The 12,732-nt window shown below is 46.0% G+C and overlaps 1 protein-coding gene across 3 annotated transcripts in view; it reads left to right on the top strand.

The window, feature by feature from the left end:
• Positions 1–12,732, top strand: part of WWOX (WW domain containing oxidoreductase) — a 901,973-nt gene that overhangs the window by 469,320 nt on the left and 419,921 nt on the right. The window contains exon 9 of one of the 3 annotated variants that reach the window (XM_031458017.2): positions 10,819–11,815. The exons of 1 other annotated variant lie outside the window; for it this stretch is intronic. In XM_031458017.2, the coding sequence (XP_031313877.1) occupies positions 10,819–10,845 (27 nt within the window). In that variant the 3' untranslated portion in view covers positions 10,846–11,815. Of the gene's footprint in view, positions 1–9,930; positions 10,074–10,818; positions 11,816–12,732 lie in introns of those variants that run through there. One more of the 3 variants, XM_064488936.1, reaches the window with a different exon arrangement.

The following is a 12,732-nucleotide window of genomic DNA, read 5'->3' as shown; positions in this document are numbered from 1 at the left end:
AACCCATCCAGCGGAGTGTATTGCATATGCGTGCACTTCAAGCACGCCTGGCAGCCTACCCGGATGGCCTGATGCCTCTTAGTGCCGCATCAATACTTGGGTGTTTTCAAATATTGCAGGTGACTGAAGCCTTTGTGTTCAGGCTTCTGCAGGCGTTATCTGTTTGTAAAACCAGGCCCCAATCTATATGTCCAATGCCATCCCTAGACCCGCTTTGATAATCCTCACTGAGCAGACACATTCGATACATCTTCACTAATGGGTTCTGACTTCATAAAATGTATTAATGACTTCTTTTTTTCAAAGTAAGAGTGCTTTGAATACGAGTCTTTTTTGCTTTAGAAGTTCACAAAAGCAAAAGCACAGTATCCCCCTGGTGTTTGTACGATAGGGGAATAGACAGACACCCGGGGCCCGCAGTACCAGCTGCACGTCCCGTCTGTGGTTCCGGAATTCGGGCTGCCTGGCAGGAGAAGGGCTCTCCTGATTCGCGGGTCCTGTCGGTCTGATTTTGGTGAATTCCTTTCTAATCATTTCATTGGCAAAATAGCATCATCACATGACAAAGACAGAAAGGAAAACCCAGAATTGAACTCCTGGGTGCCTTAAAAAGCATCTTCTGACTTAATCCTTGCCGCATCCCTCCAGGAGAGTTCTTAGGGGCTCCCAGTTTGTAGATGAGGAAACCGAAGTGCTCAGAAGAGGGTCTCCAAAAGTCTTCCGTCGTCCACCCCCCTCCCCTCCCCGCTGTCAGTCGTAGCGGTGAACGGACGAGAAGCAACATCTTTTGCCTTTCCAGGTTTTTTTGGGGTACTTGAAAGATTTTCTTCAAGGGTCTGCAGAAACTGTGGCTTCCTTACCAGTCCCTAAAGCTACAGTCCTCACCCAAGTGCATACAGCCTTTACAGAGCCTTCTTGTCATCAGTTCTGCAGTTCCCAGTGAAGCACCATGGAGTGGTACACGCTGCAAAGTTGCTAACACCTGGCGGACATCTGGTCCTTAAGAATGTGGGTCTCTGGGCTCCGAGACATCTAATGAATCCTTACAGGTAACACGTGTAGATTTATAGTTGTTCCTCTCCAACTACAAGGGCCGTATACCTAAATCCTTCACCTTCATGTTTATTAAACTTACAGTTGAGGATCCAATGGGTTGAAGGACTAAGGTCACTGGTTGTGCTCCAGAAATATGTTATTTATGATCCCTACAAACCAAGAAGACCATCTTAATTTCATGCTCCTTCAATTGGGGTGTGACTATCCCGTTTTCCTTGGTGGAGTTTATCAGCAGTCATAGGAAATCACAGCTCATTTTCTTAAAAAGTCCACCTTTTGGATGACTAAAACCGTATTGTTTAGAGCAAGATACACAGAGATATCATCTAGTTGAAAGCCTGTTTTGTCTGTTTCGTTTTGTTTTTTTTTTTAAGGTAGACCAGGAGTCTTTAAACATACTTCTCCTGAAGCTCTTCTTTGCTGTGAGAGTTACGTCCATGGAAGAGCTTGAAAGCCCAGCCAGATGGACATCATCACATGATTCATTTTTATTTGTCATCCCGAGCTCACTGGCAACCTTTTAACATCCCTCTCTCCTGAACGGGCGGCAGGATGCTTGTAAACGTATGTTGCTTTGTTGCAGATAATGCGCACATCAAAATGCAGTTATTTGCCCCGTTCCTGGATCCTCAACTCAGGTGTTTTTCCTGGCTTTGTATCTGGACGTTGTTAATGCCCACGTCCTGGATGTTACCACCGTTCTAGTGGCACAGTCCCTCTGCCATGCACATGTCCCTCTTGACGTCACAGGGGGATGCTTCTGTATTCTAGTTAGTTTCCCCTTTATTTCTTTCCTCACTTCCAAGTTCCATGGCAAAAATACGCTTCCTCTTCCGTGAGCCTCCATATACCCCTGTGTCCATCCCAACTTTCCACTTTTTTTTTTTTAAAACATCATCCCCATCTTGGGGGGGGGGTTACATCTTTGTTTAACATATGCACAGAACCAATTAGTCGTAGAGGACTGTTTCGGGAGGCAGGCACTCCTCTGGGGCAGTGCAGACGATGTTGCCCACCCCACCCACCGTGCGCCCCCAGGGATGTTTGGCAGCGTCTGGAGACATCTTTGGTTGTCACAGCAGGTAGGGCTTGGGGGGACATTGCTACTGGGATCCAGTAGGCAGAGGGCAGGAATGCTGCTGGACATCCCATGATGTCCCCCCTCCAGCCCCGCTTGTCAGGAGTGGCGATGGGGAGCCGTGCTGGTCTGGGAGAGGATTCCTGTTTTCTCTTCTCTACTGCAGATCGTGAGTCAGGATGGGAATGCGCTCCCTTCTTTCCCACCTCAGCTCATGGCGCGAGATACGCTTAAAGGCAGTTTAGAATTGGGAAGGTCAGGGGTTAAGGCTGGGGTCAAAGGGATCCCTCAGAAACTGGTGGGAAGCATGAGCCAGTGTCAAGCCCTGTCCTTGTGTCCTTGGTGCTTCTGCAAATACGCCACAGACAGCACCACACTCTCAGGGGCCTACCCTCCCGCTCCTTAAACAATACCCGTGGCTTTGTCAAGGGAGTGGCCGCCGCCCTGAACATGGTTAGACAGCACATCAGTCCAGCCCTCCCTTGCTTTGCTCCTGCGTCCGTTTGAGATTCACTGCAAACTCATAAATCCCACTTTGCTCCTGGTAGCAGCCTGCCTGGTGTGTGTATTGAGCATTAGAAAAACAGTAAATCCAGCCCATTTATTCACATTAACCAGCCAAGGCATCCTGCGTGCCCGTGTAACTCGTGGAAATTACTGACGTGGCCTCCTGGACCGTGAAGAGCTGAGCGCACGCGGCGGGACTTGTCTGCGAGCAGAGTGCGTTTCCCCCTCAGCACGCTGTGTCGGAGTCTCAGCTACGAGAGCTTCCTGAGCGCGCTCTTCTGACTCTGGATTTAAGCCCCAAGCCACCCCACCACACTTGCTTTTTCCACCGCTTTGGGTTTTGTATCTCACACCTACTCCTTGCTGTTGCTCAACGGCCTGCTTAAGCCTTGAGGTTGGTCCTTCAGTTTCCCATAAATTAATAACACGTCTATGAATATTTCCCAGCCAATTTTAGAAGCCTTAGTCTGTTCCAGTCCCAGGACTGGGAAAACGGGGACAGAGAAAGCAAGCATCTCCTTTCAAACGCTCTTCCAGGACGAAGCAGCGTACTATGCATCTCATACGCCTGCTACGTTCACTTACCATGTTGCTGCTCGTGGGATTACAGGCACAAAGCTTTCATAAATTTCAAGTGAAATACGAACATTTGTTGTCAAAACACTTTTAAGCTAAGAAAGCCCTGCTAGTCTTGGCTCCATTTAATATCATCACCACCATCATCACTGTTGTAGTATTTACATCCACGAGCATTGACATGCTCTGAGTTCTGGGGAGAAGGCTCCCCCTCCCCACTTCTCTCCCTGTTCCTTTTTAATTCTCCCATGTGTCTCTGTCTCTCATTTTACAAGCAAGAAACAGGACATCACGGAGTCAGTGAGTGGGTTTTTGTCCACCCTAACGTATCTGCTCTGTATGTTTGCAAACAGTCACATCTCTTTCACGACAGAGGGAGGTCGTGGGGGAGTTTAGCTGACTATCAGAGAATGGCACGCAGGTCCCATCTGGGAGGCTGTGGTCACCAAGGAGGGTTCGGGGGCTGGATCGGAGACAGCAGAGCCAAGCTGGAAAGGCAGTCTTTGGGGAGAGCAGCCTGGGTCACCGCCGGAAAGAAAACAGCCTATTCCAAATCAGAGGGGCAGTGCACATGTGGATCAGAGAAATCAGGGCAGAGTTGTTAGCTGGGACAGAATGGACCTGTGGCAAAAATAGAGTAAAATAAAATAATAAAATAAAGCCATCTATCAAGCATTACACTTCAGTGGCCCACGAGTGTGCACCAGGCGTGCTGTGTAGGGCAGCTGTGACTCCCTGACATGGCTGCAGGAGTCCGACCAGTGGTTCTCAAAGTGGGGTCCCCGGACCCAGCAGCATGGCTATCCTTGAATTTGTTCAAGGTGCAGATTCTTGAGCCCTCTGCAGACTGACTGAGTCAGCATCCCTGGGGTTGGGGCCTGCACTTTGTTGTAAGAAGCCCTGCAGGTGATTGTAACGGTGGTCAAGTTTGAGATGCGGCAGGACAGGCGGGGAACAGTGGAGATGCCCGCCCCTGGGCCTGGGGATCAGAAATACGATGCTGCTGCCTGCAGCGGCCGGCCCGCGGGAAGGCTCTTCTACTCTCAGCACCGGCACCTTCCTCCACGAGGGGCATGATAGCGCCTGGCCTCCCGGGGCTTTTCTAGAATGATGCTGGTCACAGTGACAGCAGCGAAAAGCCATGTTACCATGACTGTGTACCAGGCAGTGTGCTAAGCGCTCACTTCAGACCCTCTCTGGTTTGATCCTGACAACTGCCCTTACTATTACCCTTAGCTCAGTGTGGAGAAAACTGAGTGATTTGGCCATTTGCCCAAGGCCATGCCACTAGTGGGCAGGTATCACTCCAGACCGTTCTCCTTCCAAAGCATGTCAGCCAACGAGTGGCCACGTTATTCTACTAGATCAGGAGAGATAGTATGTTTGAAAGAACTTTATGAATTACAAATGCTATATAAAATGACAAAGTGGTATTACCATTGTCATCACTTTATATATATACACACACACACACACACACATATTTTTTTTTAAATAATTTGCTTTTTATTTTTTATTTTACTTTTTGGGGGAAATTAGGTTTATTTGTTTGTATGTTTGTTTATTTATAGTGGAGCTACTGAGGATTGAACCCAGGACCTTGTGCATGCTAAGCATGCCCTCTGCCACTGAGCTAGACCCTCCCCCCAGCAATATATGTATATTTAAAGATTAATTCTCACATTGGCATCTTTCTTTGATATTTCTCCTATGTGGGATTCTTTGGCCTGGATTCACCATCTGAATGGGGTCAAGCAACCCAGACTGGTTCTGGATTCAGGCCTTGGTGCCAGGGAGAACCCAGGCTCGCTCTTGGGTACTTTGACTTACCTTTACCACTGACAAGCAGAGGTAAGGAGATACAAGATTATCTTGTATCTTGGAGGGGAAAGAATCCAGATTATTACTGGGGATTTTTGAAGACTTCCAGGGTGGCCTTTGTAGCAGAGGAGAGTGTCAGGATGTTTCCCTCGGTTTTTAAAATTGAAAGTTATTTCATTCACGCTACACTTTCAAATCCTCGTCCTTCTTTAGGCTTTTAAATTCAACTTACATTTCTTACTATTTTGCTTGCAAGCCTGACACATTTTAGCAGTCATCTTGGAGGAGCTGTAGAGTAATACTTCAGCTCATTTATACATTTAGGTAAAGACCTTTAAAACACAAAGCTGCATTTATAAATGTAATATTTGATTTCCTTTTCAAGTACTTTTACTAACAAACTCCCCCAGAATGTAAGTAATTTGCATATATCTAACAAACTGCATTTCAAGTTGTGATGAACCTTAAGTTTACTTAACATAATGCTTTTATAAATTTAGTGATATTTCTGCCTACAGTCACAATTCCTGTAGTGATTACCATTTATACGTTAAAAATGGAAACTTTCAGGCTAATGTATAATAGTAGGACAGGGGTGAGCCGACTTTTTCTGTAAACGGACACATAGTAAATATTTCTGGTTTTGCAGTTCAGATGGTCTCAACAGTTTAACCCTTTGTATGAAAGCAGCCAGAAACAGTACATAAATGAGTGGACCTGGCTGTGTTCCAGTAAAACTTTTCTGATAAAAACAAATCGTGGGTCAGATTTGGCCCAAGGGCCATAGTTTGCTAACCGAGGGCCCAACTCAAACATTACAAATTCGTAAGATACTGCGTGTATGAAGATATGCTAACACAGTAGCATTATTGTTCTCATTTTGATTATCTCAATATTATTATGTTTCACTGTAACATACACACATGATTTTTTAGGTGCACTTCAAACGCTGGCTGTCTGGGTTTGAAGTTAGTCTATGCCGTGTGTAGCTGTGTGGCCTTGGACAAGTAACTTAACCTCTCTGTGCTTATTCTGATCATCTTTAAAAGGGGATTATGCCAGCACTTCTCTCACAGCGTGGTTGTGAAAATAGCATTCATCCTTTTGTGTAAGTCTTCCTGTGGTTAAATGATGTCGGTGCACTAAGTTAACAGTGATGTCACACCAAACAGCATAAGGGTTACCTTGTGTAATTTTAGGTTCGCCTCTCAGCATCCTGAGGTTTCTTAACAGCCAGGGAGGCTTCTGGCCGACCTGTGTACTCCGTTCTCATGGATACCTGTACTTGTAGGGCAACTGCCTTTTTATAGACGCAACAATTATCAGTGATTCTGTTTCTTACAGAGGACAGATCACCTGTGCTCGCTGCTCACTGACACCTGCACCCTCCACCAGGGGGCACCTCACTCCATTGTGGTTTGCATTTCTTTGGGCTCTTCTGTGTAATTATCTTTGGGCCAGCTTAAATCACCTTTGAACTCGATGGAATTCTGTACTGTGTTTACATACGTCATGTCTCTGCAAACCAGAAACTAGTACCAGGACATCTCTCATGGGGTCATCTGACTTGAAGTCACATCTCCTAAGACAGTGGCTTTTAGCTGAGGGTGGCAGTGTCCCTTCCCCGCACACTGGGTGTTTTTAATCATCACAACGTAACCAGGGTACTCTTTGCCTTGGTGAGGGTAGGTGGCCAGGGAGACAGGGTACTGAGCGTTCCACAGTGTGTGGCTGGTCTCATACAGCAGAGAAATGCCCTTCCTCAAGATGCTGGTGACACCCCTCCAGAAACACTGTCCTAGGGTGATCTTTGGGACACATACTAGGAAATGGACCAAAGACACTCACAGAAGTGTGCCCAAGTTCACAGTCAGTGAAGCCTGTATGGAGAAGAAACCTGCTAGGTCCGAGGACCAAGGAAACCTTGAGTCTGGGGGAGGGGAAGTGCCAGTGCTCGGGGGTCTCCCTTCTGTTCTGCAGGACCACCCCTCGCTAGGCCACCCTGTTAGATTTCTATGTTGTATTTCTTGCGGCATTTCTGGGCCTGCGGTGGGCCTGGCCACATCACCTCCTAGTCACGCTGGCCTCGACCTCCAGAGCCAGGTCTTGGAGATGCAGTCATCACTAGCCTGGCTCTTGGCACAGAACGAGTGCTTGATGAATATTTATTGAATGATTTCCAGCTAATGGAAGAAACCTAAACAGTACAACACCCAGAGGATTGAAGTTCTTTGAAAATTGACCTGAAGGACTAGTGAAAAGAATCTCAAAAGGCAGCGGGCAAGGCACTGGTGTTTATTAAGGCCCTTGGAGGAGTAGAAGGAGGGTCATAGTAGGAAGTAATGTCATGGGACCAGCTCAGCCTGGGGCCAGGCTGCAGGAGTCGATTCCAGACTCTACCAAGTATAGCCGTGTGGTCTTGGGCAACCTCTCTGTGCCTAATGGCTTCATCTTTGAAGGAGAGATAATGGTGGTGCTTACCTCACTGGGAGATCAGAGGATGACCTGTGGGACATTACAGAAAGCACTTTAACACAGCCTCGCAGGTAATGAGTGCCACATGGTGTGTGTTTTGGTTGTTTAGTTCCCTTCCTTCCTCCGTATACTCCCGTGTCATCCCCATTTGACAGGGGAGGAGGTTGAAGGTCTGATGGCCATATGGCAGGTGCTGGCCCTGGAACCCGGGCCAGCTTCCCTCCACCTCGTCTCCCCATCCCCATCTCTCCACCCACTTCCCTCATTCTTTCCTTCTTTTCTGCCTGGGGAACTTGGGAACCAAGAAGAGGAGAAGGGCTTGAGGAAAACACACCAAGGTGACATGTCTGAACCACGTCGTAAACCAGGGAGTTAGGTGTAGGGCTCTTTGGGACCTGGGTCAGCATCACGGGCTGTCAGTCTAGATGGAATGTTATGGGAGCCGTCATCTGGGGATAGAGCATGAGTTTCCCTCAGTGATGACTCCGCCTCAGTGCAGGGGGTGGGGAGGGAGCCCCAGTAATGGAGGCAAAGGAAGAAACGGGCCATCAGGGTTCTTTACCACTGGGAGCGAGTTGACAGGAGCAGTGAAACAATTTCCTCTCTAGGTGGAAAGCCAATGGGGAAGAAAGAGAAAATGAACTGAGAATGGCAAGGACAGAGGGAAGAGGTGTCTGATGTTTTGTGGAAACAACTTCAAAGTTCGGGGGGGCTGCATGTTCTGGGGTCATGGGAGACACTTAGAGCACTTGCCCCGCCCCCTTTCATCCCACCCTGCTCATCGCAGAAGAAGGGGACCTGAGTGTGGGTCCTTGGGACCAAGGACCTTGAGACCCTAGCGCTCCTCCTTTCCCCAACCCCCTGGAGTCCTGGCTCCAGGAGCAAATGCCTGCCCCAGACTTCTCGTAAGTCAACAGAGGAGAACTTCCTGCTCCTTCCCAAGGCAAGTCTGTGAAATTCTGGGATCCCACAGTGATTAGTGGGATCCGGGAAGGCTCCCCTGAGGATGGAGTATTAAACTGAGGGCTGGAGGGACCTTGACTTCAGCCAGGAGGAAAATCAAGAACCTGGGGAGAGGACGGAGGGCATTAATTTTGATTTTTTTCTTCCTGCTCCTTCTCTCTGTGCATCATAACCACCCTTAGGCACCCAGGTCACCCTTTACCTTGTTTGCCTCAGATTTTAATTTCTGCTTCTCCCTTGTCTCCTGTGAAAAGTGCTAACATTATAGGAGTTAGGATCTCCATAAAGGAGATTTCAAAACCCCAGAAACTCCCAAAGCTTGAAGTTAAGGGACAGGAAAAAAAAAACTAATGGTGCTTCCAACTATCCCACTGGTTTTGACCTCCTTAAGGGGAAGATGCTTCCTTAAAGTTTTTTTTTTTTTTTTCCCAAATGCTCTGAGTTTCATGACAGGTGTAACAGAATTACCTCCAGACACATGACTACAACCATCTTCCTCTTCTCAGATCTCAGTGGAGAGGAGTTTTTGAATGTCATTGTTTTTTAATTTGTAGTAAAAATTTATATACTATAAAATTTACCATTTGAACCATTAATGAAGTGTCCAGTTCAGAGGCATTGAGTGCATTCACGTTACTGTGCAACCCTCACAGTTTTCCATCTCCAAGTGAGCTTGATTCTTTTTTTTTAATATGTATATTTATTGAAGTATACTGAACTTGACTCTTAGATCTCCCAGTCATGTGCTTCAAATTTCTAGATGCTGTTCAGCTCAGCATGTCATGGTGGAAAGGGCTGGTTTGGCACTTGTTTTTAAGCACTAGCAGCCGCGTCACCCTCACCCAGTGATCCAACCTCTTGGAGCCTCAGTTCTGGTCTGTAAAGTGGGGATGACACCCCCCCCCTTTAATGAGGTGTGATTTGGACTTAGTGAGATCACAGGTTGGGGGGGCGTCTAGAGTTTGCTCATCTCTACAAGTTTCTGGTGAGGCTTGAATGGTCACACAGCACCCATCTTCCCTTCTCATCCATCTGCATTTTCACGAAACTTGGTTCTATTTTTTTATATGTAGCGCATATAATAGTTGGGGTGCCAGGAAGCATTACAGTTCGTGGCTGGACCGTATGACTGCCCACTGCTGCTCAGTAACTCCCGCCATATCGGCGGGTCGACATGAGGAGCATCCCCGGCTTGGTATCTGCCGCTGCTCTCACCACACAGTTTACGAAAGTCTAATCCATAAAAGCCGTTAGAAATTTCCATTAGGAGATTTGCACAAGTGGTTAAAATTAGTCATGCATTCTTGGCCTAAACTGCAGGAAGGGTATCTTGACTGTGAAAATGATTATGACATGTTAAAACTGTGTAATAGTAAGCAGACAGTTTGCCGAGCTGCTGGGTGAGTTCTGGAGAGGCGCTATTTATTTTCTCCCTCTTGACTCCTTTCTTTCAGGCAACACTGCCAGTGCGTTGACTTGGAAAACAACTGAGAGCCAGCCATTTCCAAGCATTGACATTATGCGGCTTCATTTGTGAGCCAGGCCAACTCTTTTATTTTATTGTACTGTATTTTTGGGGGGGGGGCATTAAAAATCACAGCATTCCTGGTTCTCTCACCCTGTCCCCAATTTAATATTTCTGGAAGGACAACATTGCTTCCAAGGGTAGAGCAATGGTGGAAACTTCCAGGTGCTGGAGATCAGCTGCCTGGTTTATTTGGTTACTTGTTCCTTTTTACTGCAGTGGTGTTTTTCGTGTTAGAGAAAAGGCTGTGATTTTCTTTGATATTAAAAAGCCAACCACTTATATTTTCCAAAGCCATTTGCATTCAGTCTGATGGCCGCTAAAAATGTATGTGGATTTTTCATCTGAGAGGTTTTCTCTCTGCATATTGTTTACATTTATCAAATGTGGTCCTGCCCAGTACTTTATATTCATTGTAGCTTCCAGACCTGGCTGACAGCCGGGGCCCACGTGAAGCACACCACAAGACAAAGCCGCTAGAGTCAGAGGGTCTTCTTTGGAGAGAATACGAGAGCAAGGACAGGCAATTGTGGCTGTATAAATGAGCAGTGTGCCGAGTGGAGGCTCCGTCTTTGTTCTGTCATCAGTGTGTCGGTTGTCAGTCAAGCATCCCCTCCCCCTTACACGCTCGCCAAGCTAATGTGAGAACCCAGCTCTGACTCTGCTCTGAGGCTGCACTTGTGCAGCCTGAAAAATAGGGGAGAATTTTGTGAAATAAATACTTAAAATAACAGGAAAGAACTGGAAAAAGCTGACGTTATTTGGGGTTATCCAAACAAAACAGTTTAATATTTATTTGCTTTGTTACTCCCTCTAGGTCTTTGCATTTGGTGATGCTGTGTAATGCCACATGTACTATCAGAGGAGACTGCTTTTGTGCATGCATGTTAAAAACAAGAATAAAACCAACCCCTATTCCTGCAATTTTGGTACTTTGCCACCAGGTGGTGGTAGTGTATCTTGATTAAGGAATCTGACCTGCTAGGTGTAGGCATTCATCTATGTATTCACTGAATAACCTTCATTGAGGGTAGAGCATGGTTTAGATGTTATGGATATAGAAATAACTTACAGTTGTGTCTTGAGAAGCTTACTGACTAGTGGCATATACTTTGTAGTCAAAGATGACAGGGTTTTTCATACAACCCAGGAATCCCACTCCTGGGCTTGTATCCAGAAGGAAATCTACTTCAGGATGACACCTGCACCCCAATGTTCATAGCAGCACTATTTACAATAGCCAAAACATGGAAACAGCCTAAATGTCCATCAACAGGTGACTGGATAAAGAAGATGTGGTATATTTATACAATGGAATACTACTCAGCCATAAAAACCGACAACATAATGCCATTTGCAGCAACATGGATGCTCCTGGAGAATGTCATTCTAAGTGAAGTAAGCCAGAAAGAGAAAGAAAAATACCATATGAGATCGCTCATATGTGGAATCTAAAAAACAAAAACAAAAACAAACAAACAAACAAAAACAAAGCGTAAATAAAGGACAGAAATAGACTCACAGACAGAGAATACAGACTTGTGGTTACCAGGGGGGTGGAGGGTGGGAAGGGATAGACTGGGATTTCAAAATTGTAGAATAGACTACACTGTATAGCACAGGGAAATATACACAAAATGTTATGATAACTCACAGAGAAAAAAGGTGACAATGAGTGTGTATATGTCCATGAATAACTGAAAAATTGTGCTGAACACTGGAATTTGACACAACATTGTAAAATGATTATAAATCAATAAAAAATGTTAAAAAAAAAAGATGACAGGGTTTTTTTTTAACTGAATTCACCCATATTTGATCATAAATGCAATCACACTTTGTTGATAAACATTCATTTTTAGTACAAACATTTCCATCTTGTCAAGCTTCATATTTAATACAGTTAACTAAAAAGAGGATACTTTAGACACATAGGTATATCTTTTTGGATTAACTTTTCTCTTATTTGATTCTATGTATTCTTTTTCAGACCATCAGGGCAGCTTTTTGAAGACAGTTGCCTTTAACTTTCTCTCTCTCTCACACAAACACACACACTCACACACACAAATATCCTTAGGCATGTTTATTCTTTTTTCCCAGAGTCAGGTTAAGGCACCTGTCCCATTTTCTGCCTCTGCTTTTGGGGTAGGTGTTTTCTCCAAGAACACTCTCCTTGTGGGCATCCAGAGCCCACCACAATTCCATCTCTTTCCACCTCTTTCTTCCTCTCTGTATTCAAGGGCTCCATCTCTCTGTAGCTTTCTCTGGGCCCTAACTCTTTCTTATTTTCAGTCTTTTCATTTCTGTTTCTCAACCTTTTCATTTGTCAACTAGGAAGAAGCTGCAGGGAAGGGAGAGGGGGACTCAGGGTCTCCGCCACATCTCTCTGCCCTGGGACTTGGTCCCATAGCCCCTGCAAGTAGATGTTTTTCCAATTATGGAAGCACTGACAGTTCATCCAGGAGAGGAAGGACCCTCCGGGCCACGCTCTCTCAAGCCCCGAGTCTCCCTTTTGGCTTGAGTTCACATACGTACTGATGGGACACCACCTTCTCAGTAGGATTTCCCCAGCACCTTCCCTCACGCCTGACTTAGGGTACAAACTGCTGGTGCAAGTGAATCACTCAGTTACCCAGCCAGCCTCAAGGGACCGGATTCCATGTCAGCCACTGAATATTTTAAACAGAAGATAAACTTATTTGGTATCAAGAACAAATCATTTGCATAA

Source organism: Camelus dromedarius, chromosome 9 (assembly GCF_036321535.1).
Source record: "Camelus dromedarius isolate mCamDro1 chromosome 9, mCamDro1.pat, whole genome shotgun sequence".
NCBI classification, from domain to species: domain Eukaryota; kingdom Metazoa; phylum Chordata; class Mammalia; order Artiodactyla; family Camelidae; genus Camelus; species Camelus dromedarius.
This window is presented reverse-complemented; position numbering and strand designations above follow the sequence as displayed.